Consider the following 25,140-nt stretch of genomic DNA (forward strand, 5'->3'; position numbering starts at 1 on the left):
GGGCTGAAATGTAATTAAACAAATTAACAGAATCATGAATAAAATGTTCATTTTTAATACTTTGTCAAGATTCCTTTGCAGGCAATAACTGCTTGAAGTCTGGAACACGTTGACATCACCTACCGCTGGGTTTCCTTCTTTGCCAGGCCTTTACTGCAGCAGTTGTTGTTTGTTTCTGGGTCTTTCTGAAGTTTTGTCTTTAGCAAGTGAAATGCATGCTCGATAGGGGTGAGATCAGGTGATTGACTTGGCCATTGCAGAATATTCCACTTCTTTGCCTCAAAAAACTCCTGGGTTGCTTTCGCAATAGGTTTTGGGTCATATTCCATCTGTAATGTGAAGTGCCGTCCAATTACCTTTGCTGAATTTGGCTGAATCTGAGCAGACAAGAAATACACTTCAGAATTAATCCAGCTGCTTCTGTCACATCATCAATAAACACTAGTGACCCAGTACAATTAGACGCCACACATGCCATGCCATCACACTGCCTCCAGCATGTTTTACAGATGATGTGGTATACTTCGGATCATGAGCCGTTCCACACCTTTTCCATACTTTTTTCTCCCCATCATTCTGGTACACTGGTCATCTTAGTTTCATCTGTCCAAAGAAGGCTGTTCCAGAAGTCTAATCTGGCCTTTCTATTTTTGAGGCTTTTAAATTGTTTGCAGGTGAACCCTCTGTATTTACTCTCGGGAAGTCTTTTCTTTATGGATAATGATATGCCTACCTCCTGGAGAGTGTTCTTTACTTGGCTGGATGTTGTGAAGGGGATTTTCTTTACTATGGAAAGGATCCTACGATCATCCACCACTGTTGTTTCCCTGGACGTCAAGGCCTTTTTGTGTTGCAGAGCTCACCATTGCGTTCTTTTTTTCTCAGAATGTACTAAACTGTTGATTTGACCACTCCTAATGTTCCTGCTATCTCTCTGATTGATTTCTTTTTTTGTTGTTGTTGCAGTCTAAGGATGGCCTTTTTACTTGCATTGAAATCGCCTTTGAACATTCATTGTGGGTTCACAGCAACAACTCCCAAATGCTAATGCCACACCTAGAATCAACTCCAGACATTTTGCCTGCTTAATTAATGATGAAATAACGAACGAATAGCACACACCTGTCCATGAAACAGCTTTTGAGTCTATTGTCCAATTACATTTGGTCTCTTGAAAGAGTGGGCTGCATATTAAAAAGCTGTAATTCTTAAAACTTTTTTCCAATTTGGATGCAAATACCCTCAAATTAAAGCTGAGAGACTGCACTTTATGCCCATTTCCATTATTTAACTGTAAATTCAATTCATTTTGGTAAACAGCCGAAGTAACACAACTTATGTCAGTGTCCAATTATGTACAGACCTAACTATATATATATATATATATATATATATATATATATATATATATATATATATAAAAATAAAAAAAACAAATTTTTCTTCCTAAGATAGGGAGAGTCCACGTCTTCATTCCTTACTGTTGGGAAATACAACACCTGACCACCAGGAGGAGGCAAAGACACCCCAACCAAAGGCTTAAATATCCCACCGACTTCCTCAATACCCTGGTCATTCTTTGCCTTTCGTCACATTAGGAGGTAGCAGTGAAGTGTCAGAAGATTTGGAGAGTCCTGAAAAAGGGTTTCTGCCCTTCGAGATAGAACTGGAGTATTAAGTAGTCATGTCAACCTCTCAGTGAGACTGTTGATGAAAGTTAGAGTCTGGAGATGCAGGGAAAGTTTTTCTGTGAAACCATCCAGATTACTGCTGACAGCTCCTAAGCAATCAGTGTTGACAAGTTTCACTGCTTGCTTTCTCTCACTATAGTCCATGTCAGGAGCGCTGCTATAAGACTTTCACACTTGAGAGGCTGTGTTCTGTTCCACAGCATGGATCCTGGAGGTAAGATTGTTTAAATTTTTACACATAAAACGCTATAAAAAACAGGGTCCTTAGGCAGTGCATGCTGGATACCACCAACAGAGCAGAAGATTATAGCCTCAACCTCCTCACTCATGAAAGAAACTTTCAAAACCTGGAACTATGTTATTAAACACTTTCCTACTATATCCTCTATACCCTCTCCTCTATCCCCAACTCTCACAGACCCTTTTTTTCAAGTAAACATTCATACTTTATGTAAATCGGACAACACGATCCATGCGCTGATACCGTTTTGCAAGGTTCTCGGTGGAACTACTTTACACCCCAAAGAGGAACTAACTAGACTTAACATAGAATATTTTGGTCAGTGGTACAAATATTTTCAACTTAGGCATTTAATCCTTACGCACATAGACAAACAACAAATAATCAGACCAAAGACACCATTCGAACACATATGTTTCCAACATATAAGAACCAAGGGGCATCTGTCTATGACCTATAAACAAATCCTGCATTATCACTCACGTAAACTTCCCTCATATACTGAAAAGTGGGAGAAAGACCTAGACTCCCCACTTACGGAAAAGGATTGGCTCTCCATTATAAAACACATGAATTCCTCCTCTTCCACCATGAAATTTAGAGAAACAAATATGAAGCTTTTATGTAGATGGTATTTAACACCACACAGGTTGGCACAAATATATCCAAATACACAAGCACTATGCTGGAGAAATTGTGGACAAACAGGTTCACTGTTTCATGTATGGTGGCAATGCCCAAAGATTCAAGAATTCTGGAAAATAGTGACCTCTGAGATTGATAAGGCCTTACATTATGATATCCCACTACACCCCCAGACATGTCTCTTCCACAAAACCACTAAAATTAAATGTAGACTGCGAGCAACACTACTGAACATTATGTTAAACTGTGCAAAACAATTGATTCCAAGGTGGTGGAAAAATACAGTGATCCCATCTAGGGAAGAGTGGACAAATCTGATATCTTTAACCTTATCCTTAGAAAAATACCATTATCGACTGTCACACAAATTAGAAGATTATTATTCAATTGTGTTTATTTGGGAAGACTACCTAGCTGCTAGAAATGTACCAGATTTATTAGTATAATAATCTTGTTAAACCTGTAAGTATGCGAATAGATTTATGATAATAATGTATATGTATATTGAGCTGGAAAACTGACCTGTAATGTCAGAATGTAATTGTTACTACTTTGATTTGTTTCAATAAAAAATTAAAAAAACAAACAAAAAAAAACAGGGTCACAGTGTGGCTCCTTTATAACTTGATAGGATCCAGGGTTAATATCCTCTGAAGGGGGTTTATGGAACAGTTGGGGTTAATTAATCTGTATATTAATTATTTACATGCTGCTTTGAGTGATTTTTTTCCTGCGCTGTGTGTTTTTGATTGGGACAAACAGGTTTCACTTTTAAGTTTCACTTTAGTTTTTTAAAGTGTTGCACAGCTCCTATTACTCACTGTACTTGTAATAACAAAGGAAGTACTGTCTTGTACTCCATGTGACCGGGTGTGGTCTATGTTATTTTCCTCCAGATTTCGGCCCTGTCGGTTTTATTGCACAAGAGACTGGCTGAGACTTGAACCTGAAGAGACCGTTTCCTCAGTTAACTGTCTGGGTCTAGGAGGTGGTGAGTGCCCCAGCCATTGGAAGTATAAAGGTGCAGTTTTTTATAATAAAAAACTATATTTTATTTGTGTCCTTCTGTGGGTATAACCTGAGCTATGGAGAACTCTGACATGTTAAAAGGTACTGCTTCTGTACTAAATCATACCTGTTTATATTGTGAGGAGGCCGTGGTTTTCCCGCCCACTCAGTTATGTTCCACATGCCTTAACACCCTTATAAAGTCGAAGAAGGGAGACAAACCTGCTAAGGCTCTTAGCAGGTCCCTCTGAGCCATCTACCTCTCAGGACTCGGCGTCCCTTGAGATTACTACCCTTGCTACATTATCCACTCCACATGCAATTGCCCGTAGCACATTTAATCCTCCATCTGGAGGGGGTCTTCTTCTTGTGGACTTTGCTGCACAGTTACAAACAGCGGTGTCTGCGGCCCTCAGTGCATTACCTCGCTCTAACAAACGCAAGAGAAAGGTTAAACATAGCTCTCCTGACCCAGAGTCATCTAAATATTTATCAGATTTAGCTATTATGTCCCAGTTATCCGATGATGAGTTAACCTCTGTAGCTTCAGAGGGTGAACTTTCTGGGTCGGAGTCCTTAGCGCTTACGTTAGATGTTCCAGAGGCCACGCTGCCTGAAGATCCAATGATACCTAAATGAAACAAAGTTTACGAAGATTGGAAAGTTTCTTTGACTTTTCCTGTGCCGGTTAAGATGGTGAACATTATTAAGAACGAATAGGAAAGAATTGGTTCTTCCTTTTCCCCCTCGTCTACTTTTAAAAAGTTGTTCCCGATCCTGGACTCTCAACTGGATTGTGGGGCTCCATTCCTAAGGTAGATGGTGGTATCTCTATGCTTGCTAAACATACTACTATACCTCTTGAGGATAGTTCTTCGTTCAGAGAGCTAATGGATAAGAAAATATAAACCTTTCTGAGAAAGATGTTTCAACATACAGGTTTTTTGTTTCAACCGGCGGCTGCAGTTGCCAGAGCGGCTACCTACTGGTGCGTCTCTATGTCGGAACTCATTGAGGTGGAGTCTCCCCTCGAGGATATTCAAGACAGAATTAAAGCTCTGAGAATTGCTAATTCATTTATCTGGTAAGCGAACATGCAAATTATTTGCCTAAATGCAAAGGCCTCTGGCTTTGCGGTCCTAGCCCGCCTGACACTCTGGTTGAAGCCTTGGTCTGTGGATATGACTTCTAAGTCCTGACTTCTTTCTCTTTCCTTCAAGGGAAAGATTTTATTTGGTCCAGGCCTGAACTCCATTATTTCTACGGTTACCGGAGGCAAGGGTGCCTACTACTGCAAGATAAGAAGAACAAGTCTAAGGGACGGCAATCTTCTAATTTTCGTTCCTTTCATTCTGACAAATCCTAACGACAACAATGCTCCTCCAAGCCCGAGCAACCCAAGAGTACTTGGAAGCCAGCTCAGTCCTGGAATAAATCCAAGCAAAATTGGAAGCCTGGCGAAAAAAAGTCGGCTTAAAGGGACGACACCCCGATCCGGGAACGGATCGTGTAGGGGGCAGACTGTCTTTTCTTTCAGACGCCTGGTTCAAGGACGTACAGGATCTGTGGGTCCTGGAGGTGGTATCTCAGGGATACAAGATAGGCTTCAAATCTCATCTGCCAAGGGGCAGATTCCTTCTCTCAAATCTGTCTTCCAGACCAGAAAAGAGGGATGCCTTTCTAGGGTGAATTTGGGATCTATCCTCCTTAGGAGTTGTCCCGGTGCCTATCGAAGAAAGAGGTTTGGGTTTTATTCAAACTTTTTCGTGGTCCCAAAGAAGGAGGGAACTTTCCGCCGGATTCTGGACCTAAAGTGCTTAAACAAATTTCTCAGTGTCCCTTCCTTCAAGATGGAGACAATAAGGTCCATCCTTCCTTTGATTCAGGAAGGCCAGTTTATGACCACTATAGATCTGAATGACACTTACCTTCATGTTCCAATCCACAGGGAACACTTTCAGTTCCTGAGGTTTGCATTCCTGGACCAGCACTTCCAGTTTATTGCCCTTCCGTTTGGCCTAGCTACTGCTCCAAGAATCTTTACGAAGAGTCCCTTCTGACTCTTCTTCGATCACATGGATGTAGGAGAAACTTGGAAAAGAGTGGAATTCCTGAGTACTAAAATATACTCCATATCCATTAGGATATTTCTAACAGACCAGAGACGGTGCAAGCTAACTTCAGCATGTCTTGCCCTCTGCACCTCCTTGAGTACCTCTGTGGCTCAGTGTATGGAGGTGATTGGTCTCATGGTGTCCTGCATGGACATCATTCCTTTTGCCAGGGTCCGCCTCAGACCTTTACAACTGTGCATGCTGAGGCAGTGGAACGACAATCATTCAGATCTGTCTCGACAGATTGTATTAGAAAGCCGGTCAAGAGAATCGCTCTCTTGGTGGCTCTGTCCAGATCATCTATCCCGAGGGACATGCTTCTTAAGACCTTCCTGGGAGATTGTGACTATGGACGCAAGCCTATCTGGATGGGGAGCTGTTTGGGGTGCCAGGAAAGCACAATATTTGTGGACTCAGGAGGAGTCCTCCCTCCCGATCGGTGGCTTACATCAACCATCAGGGGGGAACTAGAAGTTCCTTGGCAATGAAGGAAGTATCTCAAATTCTGGGGTGGGCGGAGGCCCACAGCTGTTCACTGTCAGTGATCCACATTCCAGGTGTGGACAACTGGGAGGTGGATTTTCTCAGCAGGCAATCCTTCCATCCAGGGGAATGGTCTCGTCATCCCAAGGTTTTTGCAGAGATATGCAGAAAGTGGGGGACGCCGGAGAAAGATCTCATGGCGTCCCGTCTCAATACCAAGTTACCCAGATACGTGTCGAAGGATCCCCAAGCGGATCTAATAGATGCACTAGCAGTGCCCAGAAAGTTCAAACTCATATATCTTTTTCCTCCATTACCACTTCTTCCTCGAGTGGTGGCCCGCATCAAGCAGGATCGGGTATCAGTAATCATGATTGCTCCATCGTGGCCGCGATGTCTTTTACTCCTAACGGTTAACCTTCTGTTGGAGTACTTCTGGGACGAATGTGGAGAGGATTCTTAGGCTGTTTCTAGCCTCCATGCGGATTCCATACCTCATTTAAGTTGAGGTTTTAACAGGTGAGTGACGATTTGGCTTTCTTCAAGTTAACTGCTATGTGGATCATAACATACTACACCAGATATGATCCTGTGGTCTGTGCACCCTTCCCTCTTCTGCTTTCTCCAGATTTCATTTGGGACTGCTTTTTGGGGTACCCCTTCCTCTTTGGGATTAGGCTGTGAGCACTTCTGGGATATATATATATATATATATATATATATATATATATATATATATATATATAAAGAGAGAGAGTGTGTGTGTATATGTATACATATATACTGTATTATTTATTGTTATTTATCCTTGTTATACTTGTATTTGCTTTGTTTATTGGGTTGCTGTTCTTAACCAATTCATTATTTGTATTTTCTCATGCCTCGTTACCAAGCCTTGAAGTTGCATGAGCTTATCGTATGTCAGATTTATAAAAGCTAAATTGGCTCTGCAAGGTCCCTTGATGAATACAAGTTAAAATCCCATCATTATTGCTAGCTCGCTTAGGGGAGTTTTTATTTCTGAACAGAAGGTAAGAATGCTGTAGTGCAGTTAAGAAGAAAATGAAATGGAAGCTTTATTTATTTGGCATATTTGTAAGCAGCTTTAAAAGTAAAATGAATTTAAATTGTAGCCTTTACATTTTTCCCTACATATCTTACCTAAAATTAAAAATATGAAGTAAAAAGTAATTAAATAATTACATTTATTAAGTGTTCAGGTATTTTTTATTTAAAATGCAAAATAAAGTATTTTGTAAGTAAAAACATGTACGTTGTTTGGCAGCCTTGGGACATAACCCTTTAAAAGCCCTTTGAGTATATTTATTTTATTACCTTTTCTGTGGTCATACATTATCATGGTATTACTGTGTAGCATGTTTTTAGGGCAGGGTTTTGGATCCTGCAGAATTTACTCCGACATTTCTGGGGGCAGTAGAGAATAATTTTCAGAATTTTTTTATTTGTATTTTTTTTTAACTACAGTTAATGAAATGTTTTATAGAAATTACATTACAGATGACCCTCGGTTTACGCAAGTTCAATTTGCACCGTTTCAGAATAACAACCTTTTTTTCAGTCATGTGACTGCTATTGAAAAGCTTTTGGAAAGCAATGCACTAATTAAAATAGCGAGTAGGTGGAGCTGTCCGCTTGTTTTGCAGCAAAGTTATGCAACTTAACAACCTTAAATTGATCTGTGTACACAGATCAGACCAGATCTATCGAGCAAGATCTTGCACCCACTTCCCTATTATTTTCCTGTCCAGCTGCTTGAGGTGAAGGTGCCTAACTGCTTATTAATCACTGCAGATTGAAATGCATAGAATAAGTACAGACCCAATATTATCTAACATGCTAACAATGCAGAGAACTGTTTGCAGAAAAATGCAAGTAAAAAAACGTTTTTGTTCATTAAACTTAGTTTGATGATGATGCAGTCTGTTGTGTGATTATTTTATTAGGTGCTGTTAGCAAATGTTTTTGTTCATTAATCTTAGTTTGATGATGATGCAATCTATATTTTTAGGTTTATAATGCTGTTTAGCATTTAATGTCTTAATTTCAAAGCTTTAAAAATAATGTATTAGGTGTTACTTATGACAATTTTGAGAGGGGCCTGGAACCTAACTCCCTCACTTCCCATTGACTTACATTATAAACTGGGTTTCAATTTACAACGGTTTCGATTCACAACCATTCCTCCTGGAACCTAACCCCGGCGTAAACTGAGGGCTACCTGTATTCATTTACTGGTCAAGATTGATTAAAATCTGTTTATGCAGCTAATTTCTCGAAGAAAAATGCTGGTACATTGCCACATGAAAATTGTACAATTCAAAGAGATTTGTACCATTTCCTCGTTACATACTGAAGTGACAATGGAGGGGCCATTTTAATAAAATGAGCAGCATTAACCTCATAGCAATTTACCTCTCAGTACACAGAATCAGGTGCCTGACCCAAAGCATTACAGAAGAAACAAATTGAATAAACAAAATCACTCTTTAAATTATCAAATAAAAATGTTATACCATTTTGTGTAAATTTATAATTATCTTTTTGTAAATGTATCATTAATATTTTTATATAGTTGATAAGTGTATTGCTTCAAAGAGGAAAAATGGGTTTGAGGTTGTTGAATTAAAAGAAAAAAGTCTGTACTAAAACTGTCTCTGATTGATTGGAATACTGTTGCTGATTTTTTAAAATTTACTGTATTGTTGCAGCTAACACTGTTCAACGCCACTTGAGAAACATAGTTGTCTTTTTTTATTACTTATGGATTAGAATTGCAAAAATGTAGTTATTATTATTATTATTATTATTATTATTATTATTATTATTATGCACTATAAATACTTAGGGCCCATTTCTATAAAGTTTGCCAGCAGAGAATAAAATAATTGTGCAGAGAATTGCATGGGTAGCCCTCATTCAAGTCTCTGAAAAGAGTTGCTCAACCTGAAAGTCCTGATGAGTGGCAAGCAAATACAAAGTAATGAGGCACTCTGGATTGCAAAATGTTGCAGAGGAGAGAGAATGAGACCTGGTAAACCTGCATTTTTTGTAACATTAAAAAAATACTAATCAAATTGTGCTGTTTTCAGTATAGATTAATTTGCATTTACTTCTAGTTTAACATACACATCTTTTTTCTTTCAGTGTAATATGCTGATTTTATCTTTTTGACACAAGACTTGCCAGCTTACCTTTTTTTGTGGGATAAAACATCAAGACCTGCAGGCATATCATGCTGTGCAAACTTTATAGATTTGGGTCTTTAGAAAAAAACTATTTTTAATTCTTTATATTGTATGGTAGAGGGCTCAAATGCATCTTGACATACCAAAGCAGTTAATAAAGAGACTGATGGTGAGAGAGACGTTGACATGATTATCTTGTGTCTTCTGAGATTCTAAATCTCACCAATACTATGATGCCCCTGTTGAAATGCTCTAAAGGCAGTTTTTGCCTTGAGAACAATCGGCTAGATTTGCGGTAAGAGCGGCTCAGTACTAAGTTATTTCCACCGCTCACCTCCCTATAGCGCTGCTATTACAGATTTTCATAAACCCGGCAATAGCAGGCAATATTACAGCGTTGAGGAAAATTGTGCTCCATACCATACTCCAATACCAGCGCTGCTTTGAGCTGGTTTTATGTGCTCGTGCACAACTTCCCCATAGACATCAATGGGGAGAGCCGGCTAAAAAAAAAAAGCCTAACACTTGCAATAAAGGAGCGTAAAGCTCCGTAACGCAGCCCCATTGATTCCTATGGGGAAAAAAAAGTTATGTTTACACCCAACACTCTAACATAAACCCTGAGTCTAAACACCCCTAATCTGCCGCCCCCGACATCGCCGCCACCTACATTATACTTATTAACCCCCAAACTGCCGCCCCAATGTCGCTGCCACCTACCTACACTTATTAACCCCTAATCTGCCGCCCCCGACATCACCGCCACCTACATTACACTTATTAACCCCTAATCTGCCGCCCCCAATGTCGCCACCACCCACCTACACTACATCTCTTTTCCTGCCGAAACCCTAAGCTAAAAATAAACCCACCTAATAAGCCCTTAAAAAACCTAACACTAACCCGAAGATCCACTTACAGTTTTTGAAGACCGGGCATCTATCCTCAACGAAGCGGCAGAAGTCCTCATCAAAGCCGGCAGAAATCTTCTTCCAAGCAGGCCAAAGTCTTCATCCAAGCCAGGCAGAAGTCTTCATCCAAGCCGGCATCTTCTATCTTCATCCATCCGGCGCGGAGCGGCTCCATCTTCAAGACATCTGACGCAGAGTATCCTCTTCTTTCCACAGCGACTGAAGAATGAAGGTTCCCTTAAGTGACGTCATCCAAGATGACATCCCTTGTATTCCGATTGGCTGATAGAATTCTATTAGCCAATCAGAATTAAAGGTGAAAAAAATCAGCTAATAGGATTGAGCTCACATTCTATTGGCTGTTCCAATCTTCATCCATTCTGTGCGGAGCGGCTCCATCTTCAAGGCTGAATTCTATCAGCCAATCGGAGTACAAGGGACGCCATCTTAGATAACATCACTTAAAGGAAAGAGGAAAGAAGAGGATACTCCGCGCCGGATGTCTTGAAGATGGAGCCGCTCTGCGCCGGATGGATGAAGATAGAAGATACCGTCTGGATGAAGACTTCTGCCGGCTTCGATAAGGACTTCTGCCGCTTCGTTGAGGACTTCTGTCGGCTTCGTTGAGGATGGATGTCGGGTCTTCAAAAACTGTAAGTGGATCTTCGGGGGTTAGTGTTAGGTTTTTTTAAAGGTTTATTGGGTGGGTTTTATTTTTAGTTTAGGGTTTGGGCGGAAAAATAACTAAATGCCTTTTTAAGGGCAATGACCATCCAAATGCCCTTTTCAGGGCAATTAGTTTTTTTTAGATAGGATTTTATTTGGGGAGTTTCGTTGTGTGGGTGGTGGGTTTTACTGTTGGGGGGTTGTTTGTATTTTTTTTTACAGGGATAAGATCTGATTTCTTTGGGGCAATGCCCCGCAAAGGCCCTTTTAAGGGCCATTGTCAGTTTAGTGTAGGCTAGGGTTTAAATATTTGATCTTTTCTTTTTTTATTCTGTGTAATTTAGTGTTGTTGTTTTTTTTGTAATTTAGTTAATTGTATTTAATTAATGTGATTTATTTAATTGTAGTGTAAGGTTAGGTGTTAGTGTAAGACAGGTTAGGTTTTATTTTACAGGTAAATTTGTATTTATTTTAACTAGGTAGCTAGTAAATAGTTAATATCTCTTTACTAACTAGTCTACCTAGTTAAAATAAATACAAACTTGCCTGTGAAATAAAAATAAAACCCAAGCTAGTTACAATGTAACAATTAGTTATATTGTAGCTAGTTTAGGGTTTATTTTATAGGTAAGTATTTAGTTTTAAATAGGAATGATTAAGTTATTGATATTAATTTTTATTTAGATTGATTTTAATTATATGAAAGTTAGGGGTGTTAGGGTTAGACTTAGGGTTAGGTTTAGGGGTTAATAACTTTAGTATAGTGGCGGCGATGTTACGGACAGCAGATTAGGGGTTAATAACAGTAATGTAGGCTGCGGCGATGTTAGGGACAGCAGATTAGGGGTTACTAATATTTAACTAGTGTTTACGATGCGGGAGGGCGGCGGTTTAGGGGTTAATATGTTTATTATAGTGGCGGCGATATCCGGAGTGGCAGATTAGGGGTTAATAAAATTTAACTAGTGTTTACGATGCGGGAGAGCGGCGGTTTAGGGGTTTATATGTTTATTATAGTGTCGGCGATATCTGGAGCGGCAGATTAGGGGTTAATAATTTTATTTTAGTGTTTGCGGTGCGGGAGGGCCTCGGTTTAGCACTTTAGTTATGAGTTTTATGTTACGACGTTGTAGCGTAAAACTCATAACTACTGACTTTCAGTTTACGGTATGGATCTTGATGGTATAGGGTGTACCACTCACTTTTTGGCCTCCCAGGCAAACTCGTAATACCGGCGCTATGGAAGTCCCATTGAAAAAGGACTTTTGGAAAGCTGTGGTAGTTACATTGCGTTATGGCGAAAAAAGTGTGCGGTACAGATATACCTGCAAGACTTGTAATACCAGCGGTAGTGAAAAAGAGCCATTACGCTGCTTTTTCACTCATACCGCAAAACTCGTAATCTAGCCAAATGTGTCTTGCAAACAGGGATGTCCTCTCAGTGAAGGAGATGCATTCATTACAATAACGCTCCCATTTTTAATTTTTTTATTTAAGTGATATAAAAAAGTTTATTAAGTATTATTGTATTATTAACTTGCATTTAAAATTGTAATGAAATTGCTTAGTGAAAATATTTTTCTATGGAAAAATTAAAATTTATATTAAAATTACACACTAGAAAAAAAATCCTATTTAATGGGTTAATGCATTTACTCTGAATTTTAAATGAGCAGAAAATGTTTTTCTGATGAATTTTAAAACTTGCCAGCAAGTCTCTTAAAACTGCATGTGACAACTATCAGTCAATTACAGGCTCATATACGTATATACTGTGTCAGTAGGAGCTGGTGCCTCAAAGTGTGCTTATAGAAAACTGTGTGCATATAAAAAATTGTGTGCATATAAAAAACTGTGTGCATATAAAAAACTGTGTGCATATAAAAAACTGTGTGCAGTTTGAGAATGGAAAGTCTCTTAAAACTGCATGCCTCACCTGAATCATGGTAGTCTAAAGGGACATTAAACAGTCTGTTTCATTGTTGTAATAAAAATAAAATAAAGGGGGCAGTCTGCAGAGACCCAGAAACAAGGTAATTACAGAGGTAACAATTATATTAATTTAAAAGTGTTGGTTATGCAAAACTGGGGAATGGGTAGTAAAGGGATATCTATCTTTTGATTAAAATAAATGCTGGTGTAAACCGTCCCTTTAAATAGATATTGTAGTAATAACAAACTGTAGATGAAAAAATAGCTTATGTACTAAACTCAGAGCATATTGTTTTCCTTATTGTTAAGTGAGTTTTTTCACCACTTCTAGTGTCCTGACCAGACGTGTTTCATAGGCATAGCTGAAGGTTCTGTGCCAGGTCTGGAGTGTTCTCATTTCCCCCCCTGAGATTTAACTGTTTTATCTCACAAGCTGCAAGATTGTGCCAAAATGTGGAAAACACTTAATACACTTAACAGAAAAACATATGCATGCAAAACAAACAAGGTTTTTATAAGATAATGTGCACAGAAAACACAATAAATCTGATTTGTGTTGGCTGCAGTATTTATTTTTTAAAGTCTAACATTGATGACTGTTAACTTCACTCTCCCCAGGTAAATTTTCCTTTCCGGGAAAAACGTCATTACTTATTATCAGGCACATTCTGCAACTCACAGGGTCAGCCCCTTCAGTCAGTGAATTCCCTGTGGGCAGCCCCTGTGATAGTTGGCGTGATTTTTCATGTCCCATGCAGCAATTTTTTAAATAACCTGTACCATAAAGAAGTAAATAAGAAGGACCCTAAATTTACAAAGAGAGAAAGAAAGTGAGAAATTGGAGGAAGGATAATGGGTCATATTATATCCTATAATACATAACCTGTTAAAAATAGTTACAAAAACAGAACCAAATCCAATACTCAGAAATGTAACAGTTAAAGCAAGAAAAATAAATAAAATAATAAAAGCTGTATCTAGAGTTCTTAAATTTATTAGCAAAATAAGGAAACAGAAAATACTCATTGGCTTATAAAATACTGAAAACATAATTAGACAAATTAAAGCATTTTCTTAAATTACTGTATCTTTACTTATGGAACACAGAAGCTTTTGTAATTAAAAAAAAAACCCATTCGTCTGAGAAACCATATTTTATCATTTTCTATAGAGCAAAATTATTTCCATAATTTATATATGTCTGACAGGCAATATAACCTTTTATATTTAGTATATTTGCACTGAAATGCAATATTAAAATCCAGCCAATCTAAATTTGGGAAGTTTTACAAAATCATGAACAAATCATACTTAATTGAATGTCTTGCGAAGCTTCCCCTCATCATATTTGAATATCGGTCTTCTCAATATCTGTCATGCTCAAAATTCATTGAACTTCAACTATATTTTGCACATATTCATTAGCGTTTGTCCCTATCATTAATATATGTATTTGTGTGAGTTGCACTATACATGATATCTACCAATTTTACCTCTTTAAATATCAATGGTAAGACCCCACCGTGAATATGCAGTGCAATTTTGGGCACCAGTTTCCAAGAGGCACACTAAAGAACTGGCAAACTTTCAGAGGAGAGTAACAACATTTATTAGGGGAATGGAGAATTGCGTTATGGAGAGGTTGAACTTTTACACTGTACCAGAAGGGGTATGATTACGTTTTTCAGCTATATTCAGTGCCCATATAAGCAATTATTATCAGTAGGACTGTACAAAGGACAAAAGGTCAAACATTTAGATTTGAAGAACAGAGATTTCATCTACAGAAACATAAGGGGTAGGAATGGGTGAATGTTTTGCAACATTTGAAAAATGAAACTAATTTTAACACATTCATTCGGTGGTTTCAAATTTCAAATGTTTGTACAACATTCTAACATTCGTTTAATGTAATGGTATTTCAAATGCTATCTAAGTGTGTAATATTCAATTACATTTGTTCTAATGTTGTTAAATCGGTTACATTGAAAATTTAAAAGTGGATATTTGATCTAATTATGAACATTCAAAAATGAAAGTAACATTCGAAAATTGGAAATAACATTAGATTACCTAATTTTAATGGATTTTCATTTTTTATCAACATTTAAATGTCCAAAACGAATGTTTACTGGACTATTCGTTCTACTATGCGAACTGCTTTCGTCGTATTTGCCAATCCCTAATAAGGGGTTCTTATAGGATATGGACTTCTTTGCCTAATCAATTTGTTTTAGCAAATTCAGAAGATTGTATTTTGGTTTATTTTTTTTTAAAAAAAAATAGTGGATACTTTTGTGTAGGATATACAGGAAAAAAACAGTATTAACAGTATATAAGCTTGTTGTTCCAAGGAGAAATCGAATATCTGCTTGGTAGTCAAGAAGGATTTTTGCCCCCACAATTGTAAATAACTTCAGTTTGGGGTTTATTACCTTCTTTTTGTTAAAGGACCTCTCAAGGCAGTAGAATCACAAAATTAACAAGTGCATAATAAGAAAATACAATAACACCTACTTTGAATTTCAAATAAGCAGTATTTTTTTTTCTGACAAATGTATTTTTTTTTCTCCCATTTTCCAGCCCCCTGTATCATGTGACAGACATCAGCCAATTACAGACTAGTATACATATACCCTGTGAGCTTGTGCACATGCTCAGTAGGATCTTGTGCCTCAGAAAGTGTGAATATAAAAAGACTGTGCAAAATTTGATAATGGAAGTTAATTGGAAAGCGTTAATTGGAAAACCTTTTATTTTGACTTGAGTGTCCCTTTAACAGTAGTAGCATGAATGTTTGAAAGGTTGAACCTGATGAAGCTGTTTTTTCAACAACCTATATTATATATGTAACTATATATATTTTTTTTTTAGTACTTTTTGTAAATTAATCCAGAAAATGAGGATCTTCTGTTTCCCAGAATTAATTGTTTTTTCATTTCTTTTAGGTATGATGTTGATTGTAAAAGTCCTAACCTAGCAAAACACGTAAGTTTTACTTTTTTAAAATACATTAGTTTTGACACAATTTCAAAAATAGATATGTATTCTCATTCTATGTAAAAAATTAAACAGATTTTATAAAGACAGCTTTATATCTAGGTGCACAGTGCGACTCACGGCACTATAACAATCCGAATGTGTTAGATAGAGAGTTGGCCTGCTTTTTCTGTCTGTGTGCTTAAAAACCAAACCTGTATTTTCCGTCTGCTATTAGAAACACTTTCTATTTTTTTCAAACTACAGCTACAAACGCCAATTTTATTTTTTAGCTATAACTGTAAAACATTCTCTCAATATTAAAGAGGCGAGTTTATGTTTTTGGCAATGTGTAAAATGAAACATAAAACTTATCTTGTTTACAGTGCAGAATAGTTCGAAATGTCTTATTTGATATCTTATGTTCATTACAGTAGATATTTTTTGTAACTATTTTAAAAAAGAACAGAACCAAAACTCGAGAGTTCTTAATATAGTATAGATCAGTTATACTCCGGAAACCCAAGATTACATTTACATTCTTACACATTACCCTTGCAATAACAGTTTTAATCCTGAAACCCAAGCTTGTCATCCAGAGGTTTTACAGCATTATACTTTTCCCTTGTTGTCACAGTTAAGTCAATTACCTAACACAGGGGATGATCAAAATATATTGTTTGATAATTATTGCCTTGTTAACAGCTGCCAATGTGCGCATTTCAAAATCAACACAATCTCAGTCAGCTATTCTCTTTCATTTTTTATCAAAAGCAATTTTTGCATTATCTATTAGGAAAAAAATAGCCATGTATTTGAAATATGCCAACTCTGTTTAGCTGATCACAATCAAATAATTTAACAACACATTTATGGGACATTTTTAACTTCTAAAATTCCACAGTTAAAAGAGATTGGTAACCATAGACAACTCTTTTCAAACGACTGAGTCCAATCAAAAAAGTTTTCATATGAATCATTGGTTTTGTGTGTGAGCAAAGCACAAATCACACTGATATTAACCATGCTGTATTGGATGAATTAGGACACAAAATCACTAAATAGATACAAATGCTACCTGCTTAAAGGGATACTAAACCCAAAATTTGTCTTATATATGATTCAGATAGAGCGTTCAATTTTAAGCAATTTTCTAATTTATTCCTATTATCAATTTTTCTTTGATCTCTTGCTATCTTTATTTAAAAAAACAGTAATGTAGGGGTGTGGAGCCAAGCCGTGCAGGAACATGATCGCACACTAGGAGAGCTCCGTGTCAGCCTACAATCTCAACTTTAATTGAATGGACAGGGGACAGTCCCAGTAATAAAAATCGATACCGGTGGGACTTATAAAGGTCTACACTCTAGCCTCCTGGACATTGAGCAGCAGCCACAATCAGCTACGACATCAGAGGCTTACCGGAGCATCACCATTTTTTATATGACAGGAGTCACATACCTTCCTCACTTTCTGCCACGTACCCGTCAAAATTCTGTCAGCGGAGGACCATAGGACAGACTGCTGGTGCGATCCAATGAAAAGCACTTAAGGGAAGTTAGCCCTGTGGAGGCCCAGACAACCCGCTACTAGCCGTCACCGGAGCCCACGTGGTTGGGCCTAGATATCAATAGCGCCTGACTCACCAGGTAATCGGCTCTACTGGGGTACTTGCTGAAATCGGCTTCAGGGACAGAATTAACTGATTACTTTGGGTCCGAGGAACTGCCATAACCGAGGGAGAAATAGAAAAAGAGGAATATAAAATAAAGGGGGTACTAGCACGCAATGTGAATTTCGGCCTGAATATATTAAGCAGTAATCCATAATTTCCCTGCTCACACAGAACAATACCCAAACCTATACCCGCGACAGGTATCCTCCAAGACCAGTTAAAAAACTACCTCAAAGGTTTATTCCTCCACCTCTCACCAAACTCACCGCTTCTGCTTAATGAGGACATTGATAGAGCTCACAGGGCACTACGACCCCTACCCAATCCCAAGCTGCCACCACGAGACGTGGTTATCAGGTTTCTACGCTTCACTGCAAAAGATGACATCTGGCAAGCAGCTAGAGCTCACCAGTCTATTTCGTATCAAGGACACTCACTACAGATATACCAAGATCTCAGCCCCTACACGATCCAGAGGCGCACGGAGATCAAATTTATCACAAACACATTGCAAGAACATTACATAAAATATTGCTGGGGCTTTCCCTTCAGTTTGATAATAACCCATAATGGATCACAAATTGTCTATAGGGACTACAACAATCTTGATCAGCTCTCAAGAGCTCTAAATCTAAAATTTACCCCGCCAACCAAGACTGTCATCAGCACCCCTCCAATCTCAATAGACCCTGGTCCCTCGCTCCCTAGAGAACAAAGACCTCAATGGCACAGAGTGCAATCGAAAAGGAGGAAGACAAGCTCTTTACAACCAGGTGACGGCGAATTGCCGCATTGACAAGTCAACTTCCAATGACTTTTGCTTTATTCTACAATTGTTTTACTGATCGCTAGACTTTTGGTCACTTTTGGGCCAACCTTTGGTCTCAAGGTAGCATCAGAGTTCTTACTCCCCTCTTTTTGCCTCTTCCATCATACCTGGCTTCCTCACGTAGAAGAGACCCTGCTTTAATAGAGGAGAGAGGGGAAACATGACCTGGTAGTATATTGCTTACTGTTGTGTTTAATGTTAACTATAGAACTGTTAATTTCGGGACAGTTGTAATTAAAAAGCATACAATGATGTATACTAGTTAACTTGCTCTTTCTCAAACCTTACGACCTTAAAATCACACAGGGATGTTATTCACTTAACTTTTTGTTGCTTACACAGCTGGCTAATGTCACTAACTCGTAACATCTTGGATCCCTGTATAGAGTCCCTGTCTATAATTACCTCAGGTAGACAATTTAAACAGCCATCTTGTAATGAGAGCTTTTAGGTTACAAATCTGCCGCAACACTTGACTATTAATAACCGTATAGAGCAGTAGCTGGCCCCACCCTTACCTTGCTATAAGGTGCCGGCTATCTTCTGATGGCCAGATAGCTTGCTCTCTATCTGACCCCCATACCCTCCCCTTCGACCAACAATTTGGATCTCCCTCCGAAAATTGAAGTAATGAATCACTGTCCCCCCTCTGTTTTAACTGTTATAACTGTTATAATGCTAACACGAGAGTTAGTTAGTGTCAGGGTTTTTTCCCTGTTGTGTTTGCCATGTGCTGCTGGCAGCCATTTTACTCACCTCTCTTCCTGACTATGGTGCATTGTGGGGGATGCTGCTCATTTCCTGCACTTCCTTTTATGGCCAGACTGGTGTGCATCATACATGTGAGACAGGATGCAGTCTCAGAAATGTGATGTCATCACTTATTATTTAACCCCTTAATGACGGAGGACGTACCAGGTACGTCATAGGAAAAACTTCCCTTAATGACAGTTGACGTACCTGGTACGTCCTCTGTTGTCTGAAATGCTGGAAGCGATCATGCACGCAAAATTTACAGCCCACTAGATCGATCTAGATGCAGTGGCATCTTTGTTCTTTAATAAGGGATCTGGGAGGGGGAGGTTTGAAGATTATTTAGGGGGGCCAGCTACACTACAGCAAACATATATTTTATATTAAAAAAAGTTAAAAAAAACTATTTTGGGGGGCAAATTGGGTACTGGCAGACAGCTGCCAGTACCCAAGATGGCGGCATATAGACAGAGGGGGAGGGTTAGAAAGATGTATGGGGGGATCAGGGAGGTTGTGGGGTAAGGGGAGATCTATCACTGCAGACTTTATGCCAAAAAATAAAAAAAATTAAAATAAATATTTTTATTTCAGTACTGGCAGACTTTCTGCCAGTACTTAAGATGGCGGTGACAATTGTGAGGTGGGGAGGGAAGAGAGCTGTTTGAGGGGGGTCATGGGGGGATCAGGGGGTGGGATGTGTCAGGTGGGAGGCTGATCTCTACACTAAAGCTAAAAATTAACCCCACAAGCTACCTAATTAACCCCTTAACTGCTGGGCATATTACAAGTGTGGTGCGCAGCAGTATTTAACGGCCTTATTATTACAAAAAAGCAACACCAAAGCCATATATGTCTGCTATTTCTGAACAAAGGGGATCCCAGAGAAGCATTTACAACCATTTGTGCCACAATTGCACAAGCTGTTTGTAAATAATTTCAGTGAGAAACCTAAAATTGTGAAAAATGTAAGTTTTTTTTTTTATTTGATCGTATATGGCGGTGAAATGGTGGCATGAAATATACCAAAATGGGCCTATATCAATAATTTGGGTTGTCTACTACACTACACTAAAGCTAAAATTAAACCTAAAAGCTCTTTTCAAGCTCCCTAATTAACCCCTTCACGGCTGGGCATAATACACGTGTGGTGTGCAGCGGCATTTAGCGGCCTTCTAATTACCAAAAAGCAACGCCAAATCCATATAGGTCTGCTATTTCTGAACAAAGGGGATCCCAGAGAAGTATTAACAACCATTTATGCCATAATTGCACAAATTGTTTGTAAATAAATTCAGCGAGAAACCTAAAGTTAGTGAAAAAAATTGTGAAAAAGTCAACAATTTTTTTTATTTGATCGCATTTGGCGGTGAAATGGTGGCATGAAATATACCAAAATGGGTCTAGATCAATGCTTTGGGATGTCTTCTAAATATAAATATATACATGTCAAGGGATATTCAGGGATTCCTGAAAGATATCAGGGTTCCAATGTAACTAGCGCTAATTTTGAAAAAAAGTGGTTTGGAAATAGCAAAGTGCTACTTGTATTTATTGCCCCATAAATTGCAAAAAAGCAAAGAACATGTAAACATTGGGCATTTCTAAACTTGGGACAAAATTTAGAAACTATTTAGAATGGGTGTATTTTGGTGGTTGTAGATGTGTAACAGATTTTGGGGGTAAAAGTTAGAAAAAGTGTGTTTTTTTTCAATTTTTTCCTCATATTTTATATTTTTTTATAGTAAATTATAAGATATGATGAAAATAATGGTATCTTTAGAAAGTCCATTTAATGGCGAGAAAAACGGTATATAATATGTGTGGGTAAATTAAATGAGTAAGAGGAAAATTACAGCTAAACACAAACACTGCAGAAATGTAAAAATAGCCATTGTCATTAAGGGTAAGAAAATTGAAAAATGGTCCGGTCATTAAGGGGTTAAAGAGCCTCTGTTCAGTATGCTTTGCCTTTGCGTTGTCTCAGACCTGTTTGTGAGAGTTCCTGTGTATTACCTGGCTGCCTGACGTCCTTCCTGGTTCTTGATTCCTGGCTTGTTCCTGACTCTGCTGTTTTCCTTGTTCCTGATTCCGGCTCGTCTGACTATTTGCTTTGGCTCCTGACTCCACTCGTCTGACTAAATAGTGCAATACATCCAGCAGCAATACTCACAGGTCAGAGCTTCAAGGAGTCACTACAAAACTCCCCAACAATAGTAAAAAAATGTAAAAATGAAGCTCTCCAAAATGCCAAAGTTTCAGTGCTTTATTTTAGAAAGTGCAGAGTCAAACAGCCACGACGTTTCGGGGAGCTATGCCCCTTAATCATGTGGTAAGTGATAGTACAGGTACACCTGTTTAAATAGCTCACCTTGGGATTTTAACCCTTACAATCTTGTATTCCACATTCTATAAATGCAACAGCACCATCTGCTGGTGGAAAGATAGGTAGACCATGTACAAAAATTAAAAACAAAAACAGCTATGAAGCCCCTATACCAGAACCACATCTACACAAACAATAAACACTGCAATTTATTTATTAGAACTTATTTAAACAACATTAGGCTCCATGATTTAAAACCAATAATGCAGAATATAAGAACACAAGAGCAACATCAGATCAGTAAAACACAGACCAGTCTATCTCTCTATTGAGCCCCCTAGGCTCCAGGGTATCCAACTTAAAAATCCAATAGGATTCACGTTGTTTCAAAAGGATATCCCTATTGCCACCTCTACGGGGGGTCCTAATTTGTTCGATTACCTGGAACCTAAGTTGGCTAATAGGATGTCCCATAGCCAAAAAATGATAAGCTACTGGTGCAGTGAATACCTTACACCTGATGTTGCTCTTGTGTTCAGTGATCCGATCCCGTACCCTCCTAGAGGACTCGCCAATGTAGGCTTTCCCACATGGGCATTTGATCATGTAAATAACATAATTGCTATTGCAAGTAAAGTAGTCCCTATAATGAAATTTATAACCACTATGTGGGTGTAAAAAATAGGGACTCTTTATTATAGAATTGCAATTGCTACACCCTAAACAGGGAAAACAGCCCAAATTCTTTTTGGTGATAAACCGCTGAGATAGTATTCTACCAGGGCCAATGTCAGCTTTAATCAAAGAGTCCCTCAAGCTCTTACTACGCTTATATGCTGGCATAGGCATTTGGTCAAATTCAACAACCTCCGAATTGCAATCTTTCAGGATACCCCAATGTTTTCTGATAATTTTCCAAACCTGATCACTTTGTCTGGAAAATTCAGATACAAAAATCATTCTCTTTGAATCTTTTTTAGAAGACAACCCAGGTTTTAACAATGATTTTCGATCCAATTGGGACACCTGATTAATGGTGTCAACAATAAGATCTCTGGGGTACCCGCGTTGCACAAATTTGTCACCCATTTCTGAAAGTCGCAAGGGTACTAACGATTCCTCTGCAACTATGCGCTTAACTCTAAGCAATTGACTCTTTGGCAATGATCTGACTAATGAAGGATGATGTGCACTGCTATATAATAGCAGGTTATTCCTATCTGTTTCCTTGCTGAAAATATCAGTCTTGAAATTGCACCCATCCTTCAAAACAGTCACATCCAAAAAATCAATTGAAATTTCGCTATAAGTGAGTGTAAACTTAATACTGTTTGTCGAATCATTTAACTCCCTAACAAAAAGTTCAAGGGCTCCAACGCTGCCCAACCATATGCCAAAAATATCATCAATGTAGCGCCACCAGGTGGCGCCACACTGACGAAATAAATAATTTTCAAAAACAAATTTTTCTTCAAAAAGATTCATAAAAATGTTTGCATAGTTAGGGGCAACGTTGGAGCCCATGGCTGTACCCTGCAACTGAAGGTAAAAAAAGTCTTCAAATAAAAAATAATTGTTAAAAAGTATAATTTCCAACAGTTGCAGAATAAACCAAATCTGTGAAATGGAATATAAACCAGAAGTAAAAAGCGCATGTTTAACAGCTCCCAGTCCGCTCTCATGGGTGATTGAGGTATATAAACTTGTCACATCCAGACTGAAAAGAATGAATTTATCAGTCTGGAGTTGCAAGTTGTTCAATTTGACCAAAAAATCATTAGTATCCTTAATGAAAGTACTTGACTGCTCCACCAGGGGTCTCAAAAGTTTATCCAAAAAGATGGATATCCCTGAGAACACAGAGTTAGTTCCAGCCACAATCGGTCGCCCAGGTGGAGCAGTCAAGGACTTATGAATTTTGGGCAGTACATATAGTACTGGCGAGAAGAAAAATTTGTAGAAAATTTGTTTTTGAAAATTATTTATTTCGTCAGTGTGGCGCCACCTGGTGGCGCTACATTGATGATATTTTTGGCATATGGTTGGGCAGCGTTGGAGCCCTTGAACTTTTTGTTAGGGAGTTAAATGATTCGACAAACAGTATTAAGTTTACACTCACTTATAGCGAAATTTCAATTGATTTTTTGGATGTGACTGTTTTGAAGGATGGGTGCAATTTCAAGACTGATATTTTCAGCAAGGAAACAGATAGGAATAACCTGCTATTATATAGCAGTGCACATCATCCTTCATTAGTCAGATCATTGCCAAAGAGTCAATTGCTTAGAGTTAAGCGCATAGTTGCAGAGGAATCGTTAGTACCCTTGCGACTTTCAGAAATGGGTGACAAATTTGTGCAACGCGGGTACCCCAGAGATCTTATTGTTGACACCATTAATCAGGTGTCCCAATTGGATCGAAAATCATTGTTAAAACCTGGGTTGTCTTCTAAAAAAGATTCAAAGAGAATGATTTTTGTATCTGAATTTTCCAGACAAAGTGATCAGGTTTGGAAAATTATCAGAAAACATTGGGGTATCCTGAAAGATTGCAATTCGGAGGTTGTTGAATTTGACCAAATGCCTATGCCAGCATATAAGCGTAGTCAGAGCTTGAGGGACTCTTTGATTAAAGCTGACATTGGCCCTGGTAGAATACTATCTCAGCGGTTTATCACCAAAAAGAATTTGGGCTGTTTTCCCTGTTTAGGGTGTAGCAATTGCAATTCTATAATAAAGAGTCCCTATTTTTTACACCCACATAGTGGTTATACATTTCATTATAGGGACTACTTTACTTGCAATAGCAATTATGTTATTTACATGATCAAATGCCCATGTGGGAAAGCCTACATTGGCGAGTCCTCTAGGAGGGTACGGGATCGGATCACTGAACACAAGAGCAACATCAGGTGTAAGGTATTCACTGCACCAGTAGCTTATCATTTTTTGCCTATGGGACATCCTATTAGCCAACTTAGGTTCCAGGTAATCGAACAAATTAGGACCCCCCGTAGAGGTGGCAATAGGGATATCCTTTTGAAACAACGTGAATCCTATTGGATTTTTAAGTTGGATACCCTGGAGCCTAGGGGGCTCAATAGAGAGATAGACTGGTCTGTGTTCTACTGATCTGGTGTTGCTCTTGTGTTCTTATATTCTGCATTATTGGTTTTAAATCATGGAGCCTAATGTTGTTTAAATAAGTTCTAATAAATAAATTGCAGTGTTTATTGTTTGTGTAGATGTGGTTCTGGTATAGGGGCTTCATAGCTGTTTTTGTTTTTAATTTTTGTACATGGTCTACCTATCTTTCCACCAGCAGATGGTGCTGTTGCATTTATAGAATGTGGAATACAAGATTGTAAGGGTTAAAATCCCAAGGTGAGCTATTTAAACAGGTGTACCTGTACTATCACTTACCACATGATTAAGGGGCATAGCTCCCCGAAACGTCGTGGCTGTTTGACTCTGCACTTTCTAAAATAAAGCACTGAAACTTTGGCATTTTGGAGAGCTTCATTTTTACATTTTTTTCCACTCGTCTGACTACCAGCTCTGGTTTTGACTCCTGGCTTGTTATTTGACTTGTGGACTTTTTATTATTTTTTGCTATTAATAAAGATGTAATTATTTTTGCACTTCTCGTCTCAGTCTGATTCCTGGCACCCTGACATTACGCAAA

General features: G+C 38.3%; 1 protein-coding gene across 1 annotated transcript in view; it reads left to right on the forward strand.

Moving 5' to 3' along the window:
• The window catches only part of CPNE8 (copine 8), a 959,176-nt gene that overhangs the window by 428,828 nt on the left and 505,208 nt on the right, over positions 1-25,140 (forward strand). Inside the window, exon 5 of the mRNA XM_053716599.1 lies at positions 15,846-15,885. Coding sequence (XP_053572574.1) covers positions 15,846-15,885 — 40 coding nt within the window. The remainder of the gene's footprint in view (positions 1-15,845; positions 15,886-25,140) is intronic.

This window comes from Bombina bombina, chromosome 6 (genome assembly GCF_027579735.1).
Source record: "Bombina bombina isolate aBomBom1 chromosome 6, aBomBom1.pri, whole genome shotgun sequence".
Taxonomy (NCBI): Eukaryota; Metazoa; Chordata; class Amphibia; order Anura; family Bombinatoridae; genus Bombina; species Bombina bombina.